The sequence below is a fragment of the Lutjanus erythropterus genome, chromosome 17 (assembly GCF_056507025.1).
Source record: "Lutjanus erythropterus isolate fLutEry1 chromosome 17, fLutEry1.hap2, whole genome shotgun sequence".
Classification (NCBI taxonomy): Eukaryota; Metazoa; Chordata; class Actinopteri; order Lutjaniformes; family Lutjanidae; genus Lutjanus; species Lutjanus erythropterus.
Genome location: NC_139333.1, coordinates 20,011,198 through 20,035,041, shown reverse-complemented (window position 1 = coordinate 20,035,041; position 23,844 = coordinate 20,011,198). Strand labels below are relative to the sequence as shown.

Below are 23,844 nucleotides of genomic sequence, written 5' to 3'. Positions count from 1 at the left end.
CTGCAGTCCATGATCATTAGGCGTGATCATCGTACAGTCTACATGCATCAAACCTGATGTTGTGCCCAAGTTTATTAGTTCCATGTCACACAGTATGACCGCAATAAACTTATGAGATTGCTGAAACGTCACAGTCTGTAGGTGCCACAATACACATTACTGTTATGTGAAAACTATGTATTTCCAACATATCATATCAGAGCTTTCAGGAGTTTCACAAGCAGATGATACTATGAAAGGTAAATGACAGTGTTGCTCCAGTCCAACTTTTTCTCTGTCAATATGATACCCCAATTTGAAAATCCTGCCTCAAACACGTGACCAGTGCTCTCCTTTCCCTTATTTAAGGCTTAATTAAATCGCATTGTGTTGATTTTGGAGGCCCCTATGGACAAATGCGGTAGTTTCCACCGCTATGACCACAAAATATAACATAAAAAATAAAATTATCTAAATACTATAACTATATACAGTAGAAATAGCCAATCTTGTCGCTTATGGTCTTGTTTTCTTATGTAGGTCTGCATCAGTATTAAATTGAGATTGTTCTATAACCACTTAAAACTCTTTGTCATACATTTTTGGTAACATAAAGACAGAGACTACTGATTTGGCAGACCACTGAACTGGCTTTGATTTTTATGACAAAGAAACCAAGTATAGCACAGCTTGGTCACATGCAGCGAAAACCCAGCTGATCTAATAATGTCGATATTGGTGTGTCGGATCGGTGCATCTATTGTAAATACTTCCTTTGTGCAGAGAAAACTGAATAAACGGTTAACAAGACATGGTTAGCACACTCATAACTTATTTATTAGTTGACATTTTTGCAGCTATCAGCACAATTTCAGGTTACACACACTCACACGGGCTCAGACACCTGCTCACACACTCTTTTATGGCTCCTCTCGGCTCTTCATGGCAGAGTCGGGTTCATCCTGTGGCCTCAGCCTGTGAAAAAAGGTCAAGCAGCAGAATAGAATGGCAATAACCCTCCCAAATGGTACTATCACACAGACATGATTGATCAATTGAATTCCATGGCAGAGAAAAATGTGGGATTAAGTAGAGTATTATACGCACAATGAGTTGAGGCATGATGTTCATTTCAAGTTCATTTCAGCTCCCTCTTGCCACCAGATCAGGCAATCAATAGGGGCCTTGCATATCATATATCACCGCTCTCCCACTGAGGGGAGAACATAATCTGCCGCAAATTTAGAATGACAGATTTGTAAGGGAGCTGAAGCTTGCTGGGATCCGGGGAGGAGACCTACAGACACTGCAGCCAGGAGAGGTGGAAGGGGGGGCGGGCGAGGATAAAAAAAAAGAGGAGGAGGTATGGTAGGATGGTCTGTAAAGGCTTTAAAGCATCGCAACGCAAGTGACAACGGGAAAAGCTAAGGCATCCTTCTCCCAACAGTCGGGTAATCAGGTCAGGAGTCGGGAGAAAATTCCTGTGTTTGGAGAGCAGGATGATTGAACTAGACTGTACGATTTTATTCAGCCTCTTGTCCTCCAAATGGAATCACACACTCGCAGAGAATGAGAGCGGTATTGAATTGTGAGAAAAGGGAAATTGTGCTTTTTAAAGAAACTGCTCTTGATTTGGGTTTTGGGGAGGAAAGAAAGAGGCTGGCTGGAATGAAAAGGCACTATAATGGGCTCTAGCTGCTGCTTTCATTAGTATACACGCTTGCCACAACATGTATATATTTGCAAGTGATGGTAATCCATCAATTACCAGAGGGCTCTCAGATCATGATGGTGTTATACCACAGTGGTGGGGGGTGCAGGGAAAAGCCTGTGTGATGTAGCCAGTGGCTCACTACAGCCATTAAGGAGTGGAAAAACCTGCACTCCATCCCTTTCTGTCCTCCTCAGATCCCCCACAGAGGTGGTACAGGAAGAAAACACATGAGGAGAATATAAAGTGCATATAGCTTGAAGTGAAGGCCAGCTTCCCGGGGTCAGTGTCTCGACTGTTGCTCTTTCTTCTTGTAGATGGTTCAGATGGTTCTGGCCCAAACAGTGATTCTCAGGGTAGTGTGGAGAGTTTACGGAAACACCTTAGGGCAGATGCCTTCACCCAGCAGCAGCTGGAAGCGCTGGACCGGGTCTTTGAACGCCCCTCGTACCCTGACGTCTTCCCCACATCGGAGCATATCAAACCGGAACAGGTTAGTAGCACTGCTGCAACACGCCACTTCTTCTCCACACACTCACCAAATCAGCCCTGTCTCACAGAAATTATGTTTGTATACAATTAATCTGCAAGAGCAAACGGTTCTGAGGGAAATGCAAACCAAAATACATTTTCCTTTAACATAATGGGAAAATGTTGTTAATTATTGTACCTGGCGAGAACACAAAAATGTTGATACTGAAGTTATACGTAAAATACTCAGTGACAACATATTTAATTTGTTTTCTGTCAAAATAGGCAACCTTGCACAGAGCCTGACCAATATTATAGGCCTGATATTCAGTTATACAGGTATACAGTCTATATAAGTTGGCAATGTTCACCACTATGAAAACTTTTTGTAATGGAAGATTGTTTTTATTATTTATATATATATTTATTATATATTTTATATCATCGTGGATTCATCGTTTATGAATAGTGGAAAATTTGAAAATTTGTTTATGTATATGAAATGTTTTTTTGTTTTTTTTGTTTTTTTAAATAACTGAGGCATAAAGCCTGTCTGGCAGAAAGCAATGAAGGATAACTTCTCCCATGCCTACAGTATGTCATTCAAGATGGAGTCCTGGTAGAGTTATGATGTTTTGCTGACAGTCTGAAGATCTAAGTTTAGACACAAGCTCTTTTTAATGTTTCTTATGTTACATATTTGTAAATCAGACAGATTCAATCAATAGCATTGATTTATGTAAAAAAATAAAAAATAAAAACGACAACAAAATTCGACAACAACAATATAAATGTATATTATCTATCTTCATGACAAGCCTTCATAACCACACTGGAAGGAAAAAACATGCAAAAAATGTTTGTTTATGTATATATTCTATAGTCTGTATAAACAATATCGGCTGATATATTGATATCAGAAGTTTTTTTACTCCTTACTATCAGCCCCAAAAATCCAGGATCGGTCGAGCTTTAACTTGCAGTACACTTTATTATACTTTATTTATTTACACTGAAACAAAATAATGGTCTTTCCCCAACTGTAACCAAAGCATATTTGTGGCCTTAATTTACCCAACATCATGATATTTCTGCTTTTGTTTCTGGAGTCTGGATGTGAACTGCAGAGTGTGGCGTTTAGGGCCGTCCACACCAAGAACGATAACTACAGCAGTGATTATAAATATATTATTTTAAAAATCGTTGTGGTCTGGACACCACCATCCGCTTAAGATTGAGATTGAACATTTGTTTTAAACAATATACTTAAAATCATCGTTATAGTTATCGTTCTTGATGTGGACGGCCCTTTAAAGTCCTGAAGTTTAAACGCTCGCCATCGACCTCGTCCACTTCCTTGCGAATCCAGTGTTTATATAAATGTTTCAAAGAGGCAGGAATGACGTTGTTGCCACAATCTAATAATGAAAACAGTTTACAAACAGAATTTCTAGGAGACAGGGTTGTGTACATTCACCCAAATGGTGCACGTGATACTGAATGAAACACACACACACACACACACACACACAAACACACACACACACACGCACACACACAAAAAAAAACACCTTTGTCACAAATATTCCCAAACCATATCCAGAAACTAATTAAAGAAACGTCTGAGATGGCCGAGCTCTGGATTACAACCAAGCATGTATAATGCTGGAGGGATCACCAGGAAAACTCCCACACATTATTGATTTTGTGATGAAAAACACATTCCTTGTATCCCCTATAATTGAGAATAACAGTGAGGCAACATGAAATTAATCAATACCTAGATTTTTCTTCATTTTTTTGCTGTGTTATTCAACTGCTTCTTCTCGCCTTTGTTGTTTAATTTCCAGCTCTGTGTCACATCTTGACGTTTAATGACTGAAGGCTGCCTTTATTGTAACATGTATTCATGAAATGGATGTATGAAACCTTCTCCTTCCTTCTCATATTACAGCCACGCCCGCCATCCATCCTCATTTCAAAAATTAAGAGGCGTTTGGGGAACAGCCACCCCCCACGCCAAAACGACAGCCACAAACCAACCGCTTATTAAAAGCTCTGGGCTTATTACAATGGATAACCTTTATTTACTTTCATTATACTATTAAACAACAAGAGACTATTAATTTCTCCCACCAAACTACAAGTCGGACCCATAAAGCAAAAGCAGTCGCCTAATTGAGTTCATTTTAATTTCTCTCCAATCGGGGCGAATTACGCAGGTGATAAATCAGTGGGACAGGCCTCACCTCCAGAAGAGGGCCTAATTTGCAGCTAATTACAAAACTGATTTCTACTGGAAGATCAATACCAAAACGAATTGGAAATGACTTGCAATCACAAAGAGCGTCAGGGAGAGTATTAAAAGGCAGAGGGAAAAGGGTTAGACTAAAAAAGGGGGCAAGTAAGGGAAGAAAAAAAAAGAAAAAAGGAGGCCAGGAACAGTCTAGAAAAATCAGGTTTAATTTAATGCAATATTAATCAGAACACTTTCCCTTTCATGGGTGCCTCACGTTTTTTTTTTTTTCCTCTTGCCCTATTAGCCAGTGTCTGGGTTCTGTAGCGAGGCATTAAAAACCCATTCTGGAGATGCAAAACTCAATGGATTCACCCCTCCCACACTTCTGCTAGCCATTTGGTCATCCCTTTCAGACCTATCTTTTCAGTTTTCCCCCTTCTGCCCTTTATCTGCATGATAAAACGTCTGTTTGGCGTCTGAAGCCTCCGAGAATAGAGGAAAACATCCGACATTGTGCCAGTGAACAGTTGTAGCAGACAATTAGAGTTTATCGGTGATAGTGGCAGACAAGAGCGGGGTCACGGGCGTCCCCCTGTGGGAGCGCGGCCCACTGAGCCACTCAGGCTCACAGTGGGCCCCGGACAAACATTGTCAACACTCAGACTCCGGAAGTCTCATCTCATTAAAAAAACACCACTGCTAACATCTGCCAGGAGTGTCTTTTAGAGGAGCTACAAAAGGAAACACGAGAGACGAGCTGGGGAGAGATAACTTTTAGATTCAGCAAAATTAGCAGGTCACTTCACCCAAATTACAAAAAGACACATTTGCTGATTATTTTGTGGAGCTCAAAGTAGGCCTAATGAACATTTTTCTTTAGAAACACTTCCATGTCCCAGTTACTCTGGCTAATCCACAGACTTGGCTGCAAACGGTTTTTAATAGAGGTGCTTTCCACTCAGGAGACAGACCCAACTAAAACTTATTTCTGTTGATTATCCAAAGTAACCAGGACATTGTTAATGGACATTGTTGGCACTGAAATATAAATCTCAGGTGCTGAAAGCTGACATCGAAAGCCCGGTCAGATTCATAGTCCTGGTTACTTATTTTGTAATCAGATATGTTCTAATTTAAATCATAACTTTGCCTGAAGCAGTCTGACTATTTATGATTTCAGATGTGTTTAGAAACCTCCAAACATTTGACAAGTTTGGCTTCATTTTGTTTAATAATAAGAAACATTCTGTTAAAAAAAAAAGAAGAAGAAGAAAAAGGAAGCTTGAGTAAAATTAATTAAAGACTCAGTTAATCCAAATTACAAAAACATACATTTGTTTATTTTTTTTTATATCTGCCTCTGACTTTAATGCTTCCATGGGATTTTGTTTGTGGAGCTCAAACCAAGTGTTTTTCTTAAAAACAAACAAACAAAAAAACACTTCCAGAAACAATGTCCCAGTTACTCTGGATAATCCACAGACTTGGCTGGGACTGTTTTTTTTTGTGTGTGTGTGTGTGAGTGTGTTTTCTAATCAGGAAACAGTGCCAGTAAAAACTGATTTCTTGTGATTATCCAGGACGTTGTTTCTGGAAAAACTTTTTGGCACAAACTGAAATATGTTAGTGTAGCACTGAATATCAAATATCTCAATGACCAAAAGCCTTTTTTGAAATCAGGTCTTTTAAAATCATAACTTTATAATTTTCATACTATTTAGGATTTCATACTGTGTTAAGAAAACATCAAAGATTTGAAAAGTTTGGCTTCGTTTATTAAATGAAGAAAGGTTCTGTTAAAAAGAGACAAAACAGTAAGTTAAAATAAGTAAGTATAAGTAAAAAAAAAAGGTATTGATACTTAAGGAATTGTGGTTGATTGACTGATTTTATTCTGGCAATAAAAAGTTAATAAATACAGGATATTAGCTCCATATAAAATTTTTCAGAAAGTGTTACATAATTCAAAAAAAGCCAGTATTCTTATTTCCATTGTGGTCCTTGCTGTGAAGATGTATGGAAAGCTCATACATTCAAAAAGACACTATACACAGCATAATTAGGAAAATCACAAAGAATTACATTAAGCAATAAATACTCAAAATGTGTGGATCCTGCCACAGCCCATCTCAACAGTATGTGAGATAATTTGATCTAACCTGTCCTTATGCCACTTTATTTTCACACATATTGAGAGTAGTATTGGGAATTTTCAACGATACAAAGCCCTATCATTTTTTGAATTAAGATTTTCCTTTAAATTAAAGCAGCACACATTCCACTCAGCTCTGTTAAAGCGTAAATGAACTTAAAGGACACTGAACTTTCTCTAGAGAGAATCTCTTAGGCACATAAAACCAAAATGATCTGAAAATATGTTTTTGTGATTTGGGTGAACTAGCCCTTTAATGGAACATTTGAATGCGCACAAGAAGCAAAAACACAGTTAAATGACAAAAAGTGCAAGATGTATAAGTGATAAGAGGTAATGAAATTTTAAGGTTTTTCAGACTCTAAATTAAAAACAAAAATTAGATAAATGAGGGGAAAACGGACAAAAGTGCTGTTTCACTGTTGGTATTGACTCAGGTATCACATCAGCACCAGTATTGGATATTTTGAAATTATATCGAGCTGTAGCGTGTAAGATTTTCAGTGTTATTTTGAAAAATTCAAGCTGCAAAAAACGCACAAATTCCACTCGCCTCTGTTAAAGTTGAGATGGAAGTTTCAGAAGCGGAAATCTCAAAACTTAGGTCTGCATCGCTGATCTGCATTGCCATACGGCTAAAAAAAAAAAATTTGTGTGTCTGTGTGTGATTTGGGTGAACGATTCCTTTAACACAACATATGAACGCGCACAAGAAGCAAAACCTCAGAGAGTTGAAAGGTTACAAAAAGTGCAAGTTGTACAAGTGATTCTATTCACAGATAAGAGGTAATGAAATTTAAAGGTGGTTTAGACTCCAAATTAAAAGCAAAAAGAAGGGGAAAAAAAGGTGAATGGTGTCTCTCAAACAGGGCCACATGGTGTGCCTGTAACAAAGCAGAACTGCTTTCTCCCTTGGCTGATCAGGGGTAGGACTGCAGTCAAGCACAAAGGGCCAGCTGACGCCTTGGCTTTTCACTCATCTCAAAATCCCACTTCCTCTCAGACAATACCAAAATACATTCATGATATGCTTGAACTGCCACCCTGCAGCTTGAACACACACACACACAAGCACGCACACACAATGCTCTCATACAAATTTATACTCGCGCAGGCCTGTGTGTGTGCGGAGCGCTTAATGGAGGAGGAGAAGGGAGGATTTCCATCTAGGTATTGTTTGGTTGTGTAATGATTCAACTGTCCTTTTCCCAGGCTAATGAGTACTCGCTCCCTGCCCTGAATTCCAGCCTGGACGAAGTCAAGCCCAGTTTATCCTCTAGCGCCAACCCAGACCTGGGCCCCAGTGTGTCGCAAAGCTACCCTGTAGGTAAGATCAAGTGCCATACAGTACGCCTTTATGCTGCTGAGTGAGCCACAGCTTCAGCTGAGGGGGTTTGAACAATCCCAGTGAGCATTTTCTAGTAAAAAGACCGTTTGAAAGATGTTCAGAATTTTAAAAAAGTGAAAGTGGAAGTTTTTTCACCGACTATTTGAGGAAATTTACTGAACGTTCACATTTAGACCATTTCACGGGTTTTGCACAGTGTCATTTTTCATCCTTTCAGGCCTAATTAAGTAACTACACCGAAATTTCTCAATTTTGCTACACACTTCACAAACCTTTGCCAAATGGAAATCTCTTTATGGATATGAAACCCAGTAATGTTATTTCCTGTGAACTTTTATGATTAAAATGTCATCTAAAGGCTGAGCTTAAGTTTTGTTACTAAGAACTACATCTTAGGCAATTAGAGTAATTAGCATAATGAGGCCAGTAGTTGGCAACAACTGGAAATGGCTGTAATTTTGCTTTTAGTTAACTTAGAAAGGTGATCCAGTCCATCATTGTGATGCCCCGAAATCCCAAAGCCCTAAATGTTTCACACGATTCACACTGATGTGCAAAGGAAGTCTGACAATTTTTTAAAAATGTTTTCTTTATTTTATCAGAAAATGAGCTTATTATGCTAATTATGCAAATTGCCCAACATGCATTTCTCCATTTCAATCACAAAAGTTCATAGAAAACAGTATTACTGGGTCCAAGAAATTTCCAGTGGACTATGGTGAAACTTGTTTAATAAAGCATCTTTGTTGCTCTTTTTACATGCGAACGCACATTCTACAACTACACTACAACAAGTAGAACATTATCTTTATTTACATGCAGAACGTCTGCTGTTCTGATGTCCTAGAAGCTTCTTGATGGCACCACGTAGCCGGGGTTGGAAGCTCAAATATCGTTAGCAAAAGGATCATGTCATTGTAAATCATTTAAACATATGAAATCTGACAAATCGTTCACCGGCTCCTGATTGATCAACAACTGAAAAGACAACAGATAGTTAAAATCAGAAATGGGGCTGTATTTCAATCTAAGGCAACATATTTAATAACCCAGCTACCATGGGATAACTGCTAACATTAGCATTAGCATTAACAACCTCATAACTTCTGTGATTAGTGCTACAGGATACGATAGAAACTGTGTTAATTCTGAAATATCAACAGAAGATTTAATTTAAGCCTTTCTACTGAATCATGTAACACTATCTGAAGATAACGTTAGCTAGGAAGTGGCTGAATATATGTTGTTTTATTTTGAATTATGATCCAGAGGCTCTCCAGATTTTCACTGTTGATGGTCTTTTCAGCCGCTGATCACTCAGGAAGTGATGACATAACAACAATTTGTCAGATTCTCTGTTTATAAGACTTGCAACCTTGAACACAGCAGTACGATGTTTGAGCTTCCCACCCTGAGCGTGGGCTTACAGGAAATGGCTGTCGTGCGATTATGGTGCATATAGTTCATTTTTCATGACTTTTTATACGAAAAATTAAATGTGTCATAATTATTATTGTTAATTATGTCTTCATGTTGACCAGATTTCACCTGACTTTGGTGAGAAACCTTCACAGTTAAAAATATCATCTCGCTGTCAATCAAGTGAAGAAATTATGAGAAATACTTAACAAATTTGTGTTTTGATGTTGTAACTGCATTTTTACTGGTTGAAACGAGGCCAGAAACATGTTCAGACCAAATATCAACCAGTTATCAACTAGAAAATCAACATTGGGATCCTGGTTTGTGCTCACTGGGATGTAAAAGACTAAAAAAAATGCTTGTGCAATTGACAAAAAAAGAATAAAATGTGTGAAAATAAAAGTAAACCAAAAAGTTAAGTGTGAAGACTTTTTTAATACTGTTTCACTCTGAGCTGAAAAGGTGGTACGATGATGCCATAAAAGCTTAGCAGCTGTCCCCGGTCTGCTTTTTTGCTGAGCAAGCACGGCGATAAGAGCGATTGTGGAGTCGGAAGGGGTGGGGTGAGCTGTTCAGTCACCGCTGGACAAGGACCTTTGGGTGTCAGCACATCAGAACTATGACTGTGTATCAGAGCAAGGTCTCGTGGAGAAAAAAAAAAAAAGGGCCACCATGCAGGAGTGACTGCTTGTTGGCTGCTGCTGTGTTGCTCCTGTGATTTGTTCGCCGGGAGACAGTTTGTGTGTCTCAAAGCACGAGTAATGTGCCTCGGTAAATACGCTTTGGCATTTCTGCCGCCTAACTCTAACACCATGATCATTTATTTCACCCTCCCTATCTCCCTCTCTCTCCCCCCCCCCCTCGTCGTCTCCTCTCCTTGTCACAGTTAATGACTGCCTGGCTAATTGAAATATTGTTTCGTTGTTGCCGTGTTATTACCAAGAAGAAGGTTAAGTTTACTGAAAGTTTACGATGACTGTCGGGGGCCTGAGATTAATATACAGAGCTTTTATTAAAATTCATATAATTATGCAGCAGCCATCAAAGGCAACGAGTTCTGCGTGGGGGAGGACAGGGTGATTGAAAATTGCAGCAGCCCCCCTTCTCAAATGATAGCCAAGCAGCCTTATGAGAAAAGAAAGGGCCCTTTTCTCATTAATATGTGGGAGGTAGATTTCCCCTGTAAGGCAGGCCTCCTGAGAAGAAAGGTGTGTGTTTGTCCTTTGTGCACTGATGGCCTCTGTAGAAAAAGCAGGTCTGGCTCTGCAGGCGGCTTTGTTTGCACCTGGGATATTTTAGATGGTCTCTGCAGAGAGAGGGTCTCCTTACTGCTTTACAGGTGCAAAGAGACATGTAGACGAAGAAAGATGGGATTGTATGCATATCAGTGTGTCTGTCTGTCTGTGTGTGTGTGTGTGTGTGTATGAGAAGCACATTAGTTGCTTTTGTGATAGTAAATAAGTTTATTCCATGCCCTTTCGCCAATTCGTTCATCGTAAACAGCTTGCACCCAAAATTTTTAATGTGCACAGTAAATAATTTTGAGCTTGTTCAACTTAAAACTGTAAGTTAATTGCAGTAAGGTATAATAATTCATTTACAAAGAGTTTTGTAATTGATTAACTGAGCTTGAGTGACATATTTTCAATAAACTTAAGATATTAAGTTGAACCAACAACGGTTCAATCATGCTGACAAACATTACAAACACATTTGATTTCCTTGTGTTACGATGTAAACGCTAACTCAAGTTTATTGTAAACAGCTTGCACACAAAAACTTATAATGTGCACTGTAAGCAGTTTTGAGCTGGTTCAACTTAAACATGTAAGTTAACTGAACTTGTTTAATAAGCTTAAGATAAGTTAAACTGAATCAACTGCTCAGTCACATGAACATTACAAACAAATCTGATTTTCTTTTACATTTCCTCAGTTTGAAGAGTCAGATCTTCACTCCACACAAAGAGATTTCAGCACCAGTTGCATCTCACTGTAAAATTTTGTCTTAACTTAAAAAAATTTAGTGTCTTTGCTGCCTTAAGATTTTAGTCAAATGTACTTTAGAAAACAACTCTTCTGTCACACTGATGTAATTACATACAAATTTGATTTTTCCTTTAACATTTTCTCAGCTTGAGAAGTCAGTTCCTCATTTCAGACAAAGAGGTTAAATTTCTTAAATTTTAAGTGAGTCAGGGACTGATTTCACTGCTAACAATGGATCGCAGTGTTTTCATTATTGTGAATGCAAGCAAACATGACTTATCTTAAAATGCAGACAAGCAGCAAACTTCCATCATATATTTTTCATATATTTTTTCTTCAAACTGTACAAAATAAGGGTCTCAGGACAGTTTTAATGCTACCACAATGCATGCTGGGAAGTATGTTAAATATGCTGCACCTGCCCCTAAAAATAAATGTTGATTTGACTCAGTTTTACTAAATTGTGTGCACAAGAAAGTAATAAGTGGGTAAAACACAGGGAATTGCTGCAGTTTTATATAGTGTGAAAAACATTTTGTGTTCAGCATAACAGTGCAGCTCTTACATATTTGTATAACCAGTTTAGTTTATTCATCTGCCAAAATAATTCTAAGTGCACAATGTATGTGCTCTAAAGTAATTAGACCACATCAGCTTTATATTTTTTTGTAAAATAAAGGCAAACGTCAATACTGGCTGATTTAACATACAGGAATTATGTCAGTTTCATGTTTTCATGTCAGTCCTCAGCATTTGTGTGGACTGGACTAAAATCTTTGTGTCATGGATGAATTTACAGTGTCGAGAAATAAAGGTCAAACTAAAGGAACAAACATCACTCTGACTTCCACTTGGTAATTAGCATTTAGTTAGTGGCTCCTCTGCTTGGTTTTCCCTCAGCGCCTGCCTGGCTGCCTGTGTGGATATTAGGTGATATTCAGGTGTGTGGTCCCTCTAATGGCTGAGTATTACAGTTTACTTGCCAGCGATAAGCCTACCAGAGGAATTTTAAGCCATGCAAAAAGTAGTAAATTATCTGCAGTATTTAGGCCGAGATCCAATTTCGAATTAATTGTGTCTTTACGGGGGAAAGAACTGGAGATTATGTTCATCCTTAAAATGTTTTCGAACACCAATTAAAATGCCTGCAGTTATTGATCTTGTTGATTTTATGTCCCGGAATTTGCATAATCTATTAAAAATGAATGATTCATGAAGTGCTCATTGCCAGAGATCGGGATTCTCAGTGAAGTGAAAGACTTCAGAGATAGAAATCTTTTGTGTCCTCTGCTTATCCTATTAAGGCTCAAAAGTACCTGCAAAGCAGGCTCAAATAAGAAAGGGATTTAAGGGCATTGTGCACATCATCGAAATTCAGAGGCAAGAAGCCACTTCCATTAAAACAGCTTTTTTTCTCTCTCCCTCTCCTCCACATTAATGCTGTATTACCTGCTAAATAGTCCCTCTTACCCCATAAAAACACCAAAGGGTTCCATGAATATGTGGATAGGACAATTGCATATTGTGAGGTAATTTCTATTGTTGATATGGGAAGTAATTTCTTTGATGAATTCCCTTCGAGAGATGGATTTCATCTCAAGTGCTTCTTATTCTTGTTCATTCGAACTGCTTAAAATTCAAATAGTGTGAGCCGTGGGTGAATTTATGAATAGCAGAAGGAGGAGCTCTGAACTTTTTTGTGTATTTTGAGAAATAAATGGAGAGATGGCCTTGATATGGCCAATTGTCCACTATTTCTATAGAGAGTTTCTGTATTTTCTGAAATTAGCCGGAGCCCACCTGTTTTCTTGATGGTGCTTCAGACTTAAGAGCCATCTTTTTCAAGAGCCGAGCGGATTCCCTAGAGCACTCAGTGGGAGTTTTACACATCTCCACTCAGTGACTGCATACTGAAGACTCTTTAAACGTATTCCCTGCTGGGCCTGTTAATGGAGGCCTCCGAAGGCTTAAAGCCCCTGTGTCAATGACACTTCTCCTCCTCAAGCAGCTGCCAGCTCCAAACACTCCTTTATCCCCTCCTGTCAATTCTCCCAACAAAACTTCATCCAGCAAAAACAACCATTAAAGGGATAGTTTTATTTGAAGTGGGATTGTGTGAGGTACTTATTTAAAGTAGGGGTGCCACAATTCTCTTGTGACAGTTTCAGTTTTTAATAACAGGGGAAGCACCTGATAAAAAGGTCATTTAACTTCATATTTCTCCCCTGGTCATCCACGCTTGCCCCCTGGCAGTAGCTTTATACCCCCCAGTCTGGGAACCACTGAGTCAGTGTATTACCAACAGCAATGTAAAAGTTAATATCACTTTAAATGTATGTTTTGTTTTGTTTTTTTGCAATATTTTCACCACTTTACCTTGTCATCAGACAGGCTTTTCTGATGGGAAATGCTAAAACTAAAAGCTAAATATCAGCCTCTCCAAACCAACCAAACTCCACTGACGAAAACAGCAATTTTACCTCACAGACCACGTAAGTTGCTCGTCTACTGCTGCCTTGATCAGTTAGTTTGTTTGTGTTACTGTGTGACTTCTGTGTTTTAAAAAGTTAGTTCAGATTCACCATAGTCACACGATAACACAAACAAACTAACCAATCAAGGCAGCAGTAGACCAGATACTCCCATTGTCTGCGAGGTAAAGTGACTGCTTTTATGAATGGAGTCTGGTTAAGTGATATTTGACACTGTAACAGTGGTTTCCCATTATAAAAGGCTGTCTGATGGCAAGGTAAAGTTTTCAAAATATGCTAAATGTAGTGTATATTTTAGATGGACCTTTTTAAAAAGTGGGTAAACTGGGGCATATCAACCAGCATCCTCTGCAGGTAATACACTGGCTATCCGCAACAACCCTTCAGATAATCTGAACTGTCCCTTTAACATGCAATTAGGGTGAGTGAGTGCTCTTAGGGTGAACTGCACAGAAAGTATCGAGACCTGCTGTTGTCCAGTGAGCAGCGAGCAAAGATCAGACAGCGAACCTGCCGTCAGTGACGTGTGGCCTCATGACAAACCGCTCGCCGTTCTCCCCACAGGCCCGGGCTCTGAAATTAATGCTTATTTCGTCTTCACAAAAGCAAACTAACCTTTGAGCACACATTTGATAATGAATGACTTTCAGCCGGTGTTTGGGGAATTAAAGCAATTTGGCTCTCCAAACATTCTTTACTTAGTTGTAATTAATTAGGGTGCTGAGATTTTTTGGCTGGTGATAAATTGCCCCATTCTGCATATAGCCTAGAAAATGGAGGTCAAAGATTTTTGGTTGTTGTTGTAGCAAACATGAAGGTGTCCCTGTCATGCTAAATTTAATACTCTTGCAAGCAAAAGAGTCATTCACAAACGACTTTGTTTCTGTGCCAAATAAAGAGAAGGTCACCCTGCTTTTCTGTTTGTGTTTTAAGAAACTGAGTTGATGCTAATGCAAAAACAGAACATTATCCCTCTTGTCACGGTCCCTCTTGCTGTTGTGGGTTGAGATAAAACCAAAGAATCTACGTATTCTCACAGTATAAGGAAAATAGTCTAAGCTGCATGATGTTTTCAGTCACTCTGTGCAGTTCAAATCAGGAAAATCAGCAGTACTTAATGGTGACATTTGTTCTGAGTTTGTACCTTTTAGTCAAATACCTGCAAAAGCACAAGACTTCAAACGATCTGGTGTGTGAAAATCAGATCTTTCAAGGCACTCTAAAAGCAGGAAATACTGTATTCCCAGCTCAGCAGTGACCGTTTCAAGCCACTTCTCAAATTAAGACGGAAATCAACAGGCTTTTGTAACAGCAAACCAAAAAATCTTTGAATTGATTTTCGCAGGGAAGGAAAGAAAAGAGGGCAGGGGAAAATAAATAGCTTGATTTGCTGGCGTTCAATCTAAGGGGACTGTCAGAGGAAGCAGACAATATAAAGAAGCCCATCTTTTAATGAGAATCTGGACACACATCTCTGTTGTAAAAACAACAAAGGCTAGGAAGCAGCTAATGAGGCTATCATTGCTGTACAGAGAGTTCTGCGAACCGGCGCCTCTCTGAAAGAGGGCTTTAAAGCGGACATAAAGCAACAGTCACAGAGCTGCTGGCAGTCACTGCCAACTGTATCCTGGAATATACAAAAACAGGATTCAACAGAGGCTGGGATTATTATTATCAGAGTCAGCAAGTGTTGAAAAAAACTGCTGATGACATCATTCACTTTTATTAATTGGATAATACAGCACATACTGAATTATTCCAGCTCAAATCTTTTGCTTTTGTATATTTGTGCTTTTACCAAAATACTCATCTACTTAATAAAAAACAAAAAACACTACAATGTGTGGTTTTATCATTGCTATTGAAGGTTAGAATGACAATTGAACTCTCCAATGAAGGTTAAGTTGAAAGTATTGATGCCCTGAAGCGATACACTGGATCGGTATCAGGGCTAATATTGATCAGGTATTGGCTAGAAGTGACCGACCCACATTAAATACAGTTTCTCGCCATTCACTGATGTTATATGTTGTAAAAACTGCAATACTATAAAGCTTTCAGAGCAATATTATGACTGCACAAATATTACAGGAAGGATGCTTTGTTACAGCCACAAAACCGATCGGTTTCATCACTGAAACAAACAAAACAAAACAAAAACAACACTGGTATTGTGACTGACCCTCATTAAACAGTTTCTCATCACTCACTGATGTTAAGAAAGTGTATAAATGCAATTATATAAGGTTTCTAGAACAATATAATTAAAATTTGCACAAATATTAACAGACTTTGGTGTGTGAGAGCGTCCACAGAACTGATGCTTTGTTACAGCCTCAAAACTGTGAAGTGAAACAAACAATCATTCTCATCATTCTCTGATGTTATAAAATTGTAAAAGTATATTTTAATAAACCTTCTTAAGCAGTATCACTAAAATTGGCGACAACGTTAATGGAGGTTGGTGTATGAGATTGTCCACGTTTAGTTAGGAACAGCCTTAAAATGGATTATTTTCACCGTAAAACAAACAAGAAAACAGCACTGTATTAGACCAGTGGTCCAATCTGAATAAAAATCAGTGTTTGAATAGGAAAAGTAAAGGAATAAGTATTATTTGTTCATCCCTAGTTATCATCAGTATCCCCAGTTTTGCTCATGGTTCTGCTCATTATGTATTTCATCTCTGTGAAGCGAGGTAATGAAGAGATAAGAGTATTTACTTTTATTAAACATGTACGACTGCTGTAGCTGCTGCAATAATAATGAGGAAAAGATTGGGTCAGTGTTTGCTGAGACAGTTAGACAATAGTTACCAATGTCTACACACACACACCAGCACACACAATGGCCTCAACCCTGCTGGACCCCCCACCTACAGTACTCCCACGGCTCCCTTTGACTTATGTGCACTGGCTTGTGGCTAACTAATTCTTATTATAAATGAAAGGTCCGGCATGACCTCACTCTTCTCTGTAAAGCTCTTTAACTCCGCAGCCCTCAGCGAGTCTCGGTGCCTTAACCAAAAGACACATCTCGCCAGGCCGCCTACAATACAGCCATCAGTGCTGAGGTCTGCTGCAAATAATAGAGAACAGTTGTTCAACATAAGACTGAATTGTTTCTTTATCATATACGATTCATGATCACAAATGGAAAGGTTCTTTTTTTGCCTTGTGTTTTAAGTCAGAATCCAGACTCTATTATATCATTGTGGTGTTTTTATTAAAGGTAGAATATGCAGGGTTTGTCTGTTGCTGTTTGTTACACAGCACAATAAGAAAATACAGCAAGAGGGTAGGGCAAGGTCATGAGTGATGATCGAGAGGGATTTTTTTTAGTCTATACCATTTTTTTTAAATTCAGAAAATCCTGCATAGTATGCCTTTAAGCTGCAGACTGCAGAAGTGGAAGCTCTGCAAAAAAAACAAAACAAAAAAAAACCATTTGTTTAGATAGAATTAAGATAATTCTCCCAAGTAAACGTAGAATTACTACAATTAAAAATACATCAGCATAGTATGTCCTGCATTAAAATGTACATCTGCAGAAGTCTTAAGAGCAAAAAGTATCAAAAGTCACTCATTATGCAGAATGACCCCATTTAGAGCAGTATATAGTAAATTATTGAATTTTTTACGACACATGCTTTAAAATGTATGCAGCATTTTAATGAAGAGGCATATCAGGGTGGGGCTAATTTAAAAAATACTGTTTGTTAGTTTAATCTAAAGCAATGCATCATAGTCTATTAACAGATTATCATTTATATCTGCAAGGTAACCTGTAACTGTACCTATGAAACAGATTTAGTGGAGTAAACAGTACAGTAATTCATTAGAAATGCATTCTAATAGATGCGGTAAGTGGTTAGGGTGCAAACCACAGAGGTTCAAATGCCCTGAGCAGTGAGTCACTGGTTCAGTTCCCGGGTGGCCGGACCATTTGCTGCGTGTCATTCCCCAACTCTTGTTCCCCACATTTCCAGTCTCTCTCTAACACTGTACTAAAGGCATAAAAGCTTGTCTAACAGCACAGTCTGAAATCGCTTATCTTAGCTTCACCTTTATGTGTTTGCCTTTATGTCTGTGTCTGGATATAATGTATGCATGTATGTATGTGGCACACTGTACAGAGAAGGTCACGTGTGTCTCTCTTGCCTCTTCATGTATCTCCCCTCCATATACATAAAAGACCTTCATCCATCCATCATCACCCTACATTAAAAAAGAGCCATACACAGCTTTCATGTCTCCTTTCAACCCCGCTTCTTCCTCCTCCTTTCCCTCCCCATTCTCCTCCTCCTCCTCCCCCTTGGCAGGCCTGAGTCCTGTGGACCTCCAGGCCTGCCACCAGATTCACCAGCCGTTTCACTCCCCCCCTGCCCCCCCACCCCCGCTGCAGCCAGCATGGCTGCCAGCCTGTAGTAGCAGGTACTCCAATACCCAGAAGGCTCATTCACTCAGCCCCCAATTAAACAGATAAGTTGATATTGCACATGTATGAATTGGATTTTTAGGTCAATACCTAAAAGTGCCTGTGGTTTATGCTGTCATTAGCAATGCTAATTTGCAGCACAGTTCAGTTTTCAATATTTGGATAGATAAATTGGCAGGTAAAGTGTTGCAATAGAGCTGTATTCTTGGTATGAAGCATGAAACATTTTTGCAGATTTCTTTGTTCTGTTATATAATATTTTTACAGTTTAAATCCTTTTCATGTGTGGGATCATCAACTAAACCAAAACATTTAGATTTTCTCTATCAGGTGCACAAATGCTACATCTTTTCATCCATTTTCCTTTATTTAATTTCAGTTTAACTGAAATTAAAGTGTCTTTGTTCAAGAAAGATCTGGCCAAGATTATAGCATAAAACACTGTTATGACAATTGATACAAACAGTATAAATACAAGTACTAAAGGTTAGGCAAGATGAAAAAACAGGCATGATTTTTTGTGAAGTATTTATCTATAAAATGGTGTAGGAGCAATAAATTTACATGCAAACCTCACTGACCATCCTGATCTTGTATTGTGTGTAATGAAAAATAGAAAGATACGTCTGTCTACACTGAAGCAGTGGATGCAAAAAGTGTTTCAACTATCAAAAAAACAAGACTTCATTAGGCTAAGACTTCACTTTGTTTTGGATCATCTTAATAAAAAATAGTCCTGGTAGTTGAAAGTTGCTCTGTTCTCCTGATGGACAACAGTTGTCTTGTGGTGTTTTAGTGCGTTTCATCCTCTGGTTCCTCATTAAAGCTCCATTGGGAGATGGTTTTCCCTTTGAGTCCAAGTGGCCCTCACAGCTGACAATATAACAGGGGCCTCTCCTGCCCCGGCCCCTGTGCAGATTGGGGTTACGTGCCGTTGTCCAAACGTCCCCGTGGCTAGCGAGGACGACCCAACCGTCACTGTCAATTACAGAGCTGAATATCAGCAGCCGGACGGGTGACGTTCAGCAGAGGGGCCAGCAGTGTCCTCGTACTTTAGAGCCACAGAGGAAAAATAGAGGATTCAGTAAAGGCTGCATCCATATTTTGACATGTTTGAACTGCGCAATTAGGAGACATTCAAAGCAGCAGCTGAGATATTGTTGTTAGTTTGACTCGGTCTGGTCGAGTCTCTCTGAACTACAGCAAGAATCGAGTTATTGTTCTGACTGACTTGCGGTGGTGTTGATGAGTCATGATGTCCACAGTAACTTCACAATTTTGTCTGTCCCGAGTGTTGACAGGGGTGTGTTATATAACCTTGGGAACTGATTTACATTGTAAAATTGAAAGGCTAAGAGCAGACAGAGAAAGTAACTAAGTACATTTACTCAAGTACAGTATTTAAGGTACTAATGCTTGAATACTTCTAACTTACATTACTTTAATAATCTTTATTACATCTCAGAGAGAAACACTGTGCTTTTTACTTCATTACTTTAATTTGACAGCTATGGTTCTATAGTTATGTATAAAATTTAGCAGTTAGACTTTAAATATAAAATCAGCAAAATATGACAAATCGGCATAGATTTAAATAACCATAGATTAGCATAGCTTTAATTAACCAAAAGTATAGGACAGCTGTAGGTATATACTTATATTTGCTTACCAGTTTTAGAGTTTAAATATAAAAGCAGTAAAATATGACAAATTTGCATACATTTAATTAAGTATATTTAGTAAGTCAGCTATAGCTACATACTCACAGTTTCTCAGCAGATTCAGGCTTTAAATGTAAAATCAGTTAAATATGACAAATTTGCATAGATTTAACTACCCAGCTGCATATATAGTGGGTTGAATTAGCTTCGTCTCCACCTGCCGCAACATTAAAATGTTGCTCACACATTAATGCATATTGCAGTAATTCAATATATCTAATCTAACACTGGGAAAGGGGTCAATCTGTTTAAGTACTCTGATATTTACAAGTACATTTTGATGATAATACTTGCTGCATGTGTTGATTATTTTCCCAGTAGTGTTCCTTATGTATTTAAATCTGAACATTTTGGTCAAGTACATATGTCTTAATGCCAAAATGCTTTTTTCCTAAGCCCCTCTAAAAACGTTTCCATGACGATGACATTGCTGCATATAATTGAGGGAGAAAAGGGGAGGGTGTCAGTGCTGTGACCTACGTCACTGGTTTTTGCTAACGGCATTTGAAGTACATTGAAAAGAATGCAGACAGAATAACTTGAAACAGAGTATTTTTGAATGCTGTATTGCATTTTTTTACTGTGGGATCTGAATAATTCTTCTGCTTTTTGATATATGACGCAAAAAGTTTTATTTTTAATGCAGAGCTGAAACAGGAAAAGTGACAAAATCTCACAAAAATCACCATGGAGTTATACAGAGAGGATGTTTCTCCAGGTCACAAATTAAAACAAGAGAACACTGATGATATATTCTTTGTTTTATTTCATTTTGTCTCTCCAGGTAGAGATATGGCCAACACAACCTTACCTGGATATCCCCCTCACGTCCCCCCTACAGGCCAGGGCAGCTACCCGACATCCACGCTTGCTGGAATGGTTCCTGGTGAGTAAGAGGCGACATCACAGCTTCATATTGTCATTATGGTGTGTTTAACAGGTTGCATCGCCGTCGAAATGAACAGGTGTAGCAGCCATAGAAGCAGAGGGACGAGAATGCAGCACCAAATTATGCAGAGAAGCGATAAATATTGACCTGCAGAGTACATAGGCACACACTTCCTTACATTAGCTCCATGTGTATGATTGGATTAGACAGCCTGAATAAGTGATCAGAGACAGGGGAGAGGACAGTTACTCTCCCTTCCTTCCTGTTTTCCCCTCATGCCTTATTGGCTCATTATCTCCCCGCGTGGCCATTCGCACCAGGCGTCGATAAACAGCCCTCCCCAAGCCTCAGAGCTCCAGAGCATATCCCTTTCCCCTCCTCTACTTAACCTGCAGTTCAGGTTCACAGCAAACAGTTAAGGGTCAAAAGGCAGAGGCATGGGAGCCCGGTAAATATTCAAATCGCTGTCTCTCTGAGGAGGTCAGGCTTGTGTTTCACTGCCAGGAAACAGAGCAGGGCTGCAGTTTTTGGTGCTGGGTTTGTGCGCGTCCCCGGCTCCGGCATCACCGCACACCAAAACACAGCCGGCATTTTGCTTTAATGTGATTAAACCACATGGAGGGGGAAACCAGTGGAGTGTGTCCTGTGTTAGCATATCATTTACCAATCACACAACCCATCACTGGCTCTTTTCTCCTTCATGAAAGGCTGCCATGATGTGTTTGGTTATCACCTCAGCCAAGAAGGTTATATTAACTTCCCCATTTGTTTTTGTCTGAAAAACTAGCAAACATATTTCACTGAAACTTGAAATTTAGCTCACTGAACAAAGGACAATGATTTTAAAGGATTTCCATGATATGAAAAATATTTCTTCTTACATCTAGTGTAGGGGTTCCCAAACTTTTTGAGCTCGAGACCCAAATTTGATGTCTTCCCAGGACCCAGACTTACAAAATACATAATGAATTGGCATACCATTCACATTAAAAACCTATTTATGTCATTATAAAAGTATACCACAGCAATAGTCCGAACTATCCCTGTACAAAGAATCTGAGCAGGCAAGTGTAGAAAAAGCATGCTGTTCTTTTATTTTAATTAGGAAAATTAATTGACCTACTGTAGCATTGTTATGCATTTCACTCTGCCAAATGGTGTCCCAATAAAAATGAGTCCTTGATCCATTTTGGGTCCCAACCCTAAGCTTGAGAAGTGCTGATCAGTGCAGATTGGTTTATTTATCCAGTTTTATTTCTCTGCCACTTCATTACAATGAAGATAAACTGAGTTTTGCAGAAAAAGTTTTATTACTTAAAATCTTTTTATTTGAGTGAACTGAGCTTTAAATTTGCAAGATCATATCATCATATCATATTTGTTATTTTCCTATGAACTACCACACTCAAATTCAAATTTTAATTATAGATAAAAACCATGCTCAATTGCCGTGCTTTGAAAATCTCAATGAGTTGAGTGTTTTCTGTTTTTTCTTTCTTCTTCTGTTTTGAAAAGCTACGTTGAAAATATAGAAACATCTAACATCTTCCAGTAAAAAACACAGGGAGTTGAGGTCGCACCCAGAGGCAGTGCAGTCCGGATCTAGTTTTGGATTTTGTCTAATAAAACTGTTAAATCATGTCGGTGGAAAAACATCAAGTCAAACATACTTTTACTTTCCATTTGTTCTTATGTGGCACAAAGCAAAAGATGAGGGCCTTAATCCCATGGCTTGTGGTTTTGTGTTACAACCCATTCATCCTATACACAACCACTAAGATTTAGTGACAGGCGCAAAACACTGTTAAAGCAAAGCCATTTCTCACCAGCTTCATATAAAATCTAGCCTTTATTGTCTCGCAAAAGAAAGAAACGTGTTGAACCAACAGCAGTGCTCACTGACATGCTCCAAGTTACTTCCCCAGCAATGAAAATCTGTCCTACCAAACACCAGAGCTCAGACTGGAGGGGGTTCAGATTGGAGATGTTAAAATTCCTCCAAGAAAGGCTGCAGGATTTATTGCAGCATATCAAAAATGTATGCATGAAACTGTTTATTACCACTCTGTATTTATTAGACGGGTTTGGAATATACTGGAGGAAGAAGAATGGGTAGATATCCATAAATGGGACAGGGAAAGCCGCCTTCAGTGTCACATCCTGTATTGTTCAGTGTTGCATAACTTAAGTGAAATGAAAAAGAAATAAATTACTTGCTTGACTGGTCGCACAACGATGACTATCATTTTCCCCCTCAAATTGCATCCTGTTTTGAATGACGAGAAATGACTGCATGTGAAGGGCTAATGGTTTGATGCATTGAAATGCTAATTGATTTGTTGTTTTGTTTTGCAGGGAGTGAGTTTTCGGGGAACCCCTACAGTCATCCACAGTACACAACCTACAATGAAGCCTGGCGATTCAGCAACCCAGCATTACTAAGTGAGTAGAGACTCAGAAGACAGGATGAGAACGATTAATTGACCGTTGGCTAAGCCCCTCCCCCTGAACAGTGATTGTCCAGATGTAGCCTTAGTAACCGTAACCAGGCACGGCAGGCTTAGTTTTGGATTTCTCCACATGCCAAAGTGGTCAGCATGGGGCTGGAATTTTTAAAAGCTTTTAAGAGTTTGGAGGGTGGTGTCTTTTTCTATGCATTCCAAAACCAAAAACACAGTAAGAAAGTATAAAGAATAGACTAATTTAATTAATTTATCGTCTGTATCCTGAGTAGCATTTGTTGGCATGCCATGCTAACAATCACCCCATAGTTTACCTACGTTGTTTCCCCTAATTGATTGATACAGTTGATCTGAAAAAGAGGTGGATAACCTGAGTTTACTTGGGCTTACCCCCCACTACGCCCTTGGTTATATTTCCATCTTCTACTTCAGCACCGTGGATGCTGCTGATATTTCAGAGCCACGGTCAAGGCCATAGGTTCTAAGATGCACAGACTTCAGTGAGACAAAGGATCAATAAATCCGGCAGATTG

General features: G+C 38.9%; 1 protein-coding gene across 4 annotated transcripts in view; it reads left to right on the top strand.

The window, feature by feature from the left end:
• The window catches only part of pax2b (paired box 2b), a 44,981-nt gene that overhangs the window by 18,876 nt on the left and 2,261 nt on the right, over window positions 1-23,844 (top strand). For all 4 annotated transcript variants that reach the window (XM_084740165.1, XM_084740167.1, XM_084740164.1 and 1 more), the window contains exons 6-9: window positions 2,008-2,183; window positions 7,765-7,879; window positions 20,745-20,846; window positions 23,205-23,291. In XM_084740165.1, the coding sequence (XP_084596291.1) occupies window positions 2,008-2,183; window positions 7,765-7,879; window positions 20,745-20,846; window positions 23,205-23,291 (480 nt within the window). The remainder of the gene's footprint in view (window positions 1-2,007; window positions 2,184-7,764; window positions 7,880-20,744; window positions 20,847-23,204; window positions 23,292-23,844) is intronic.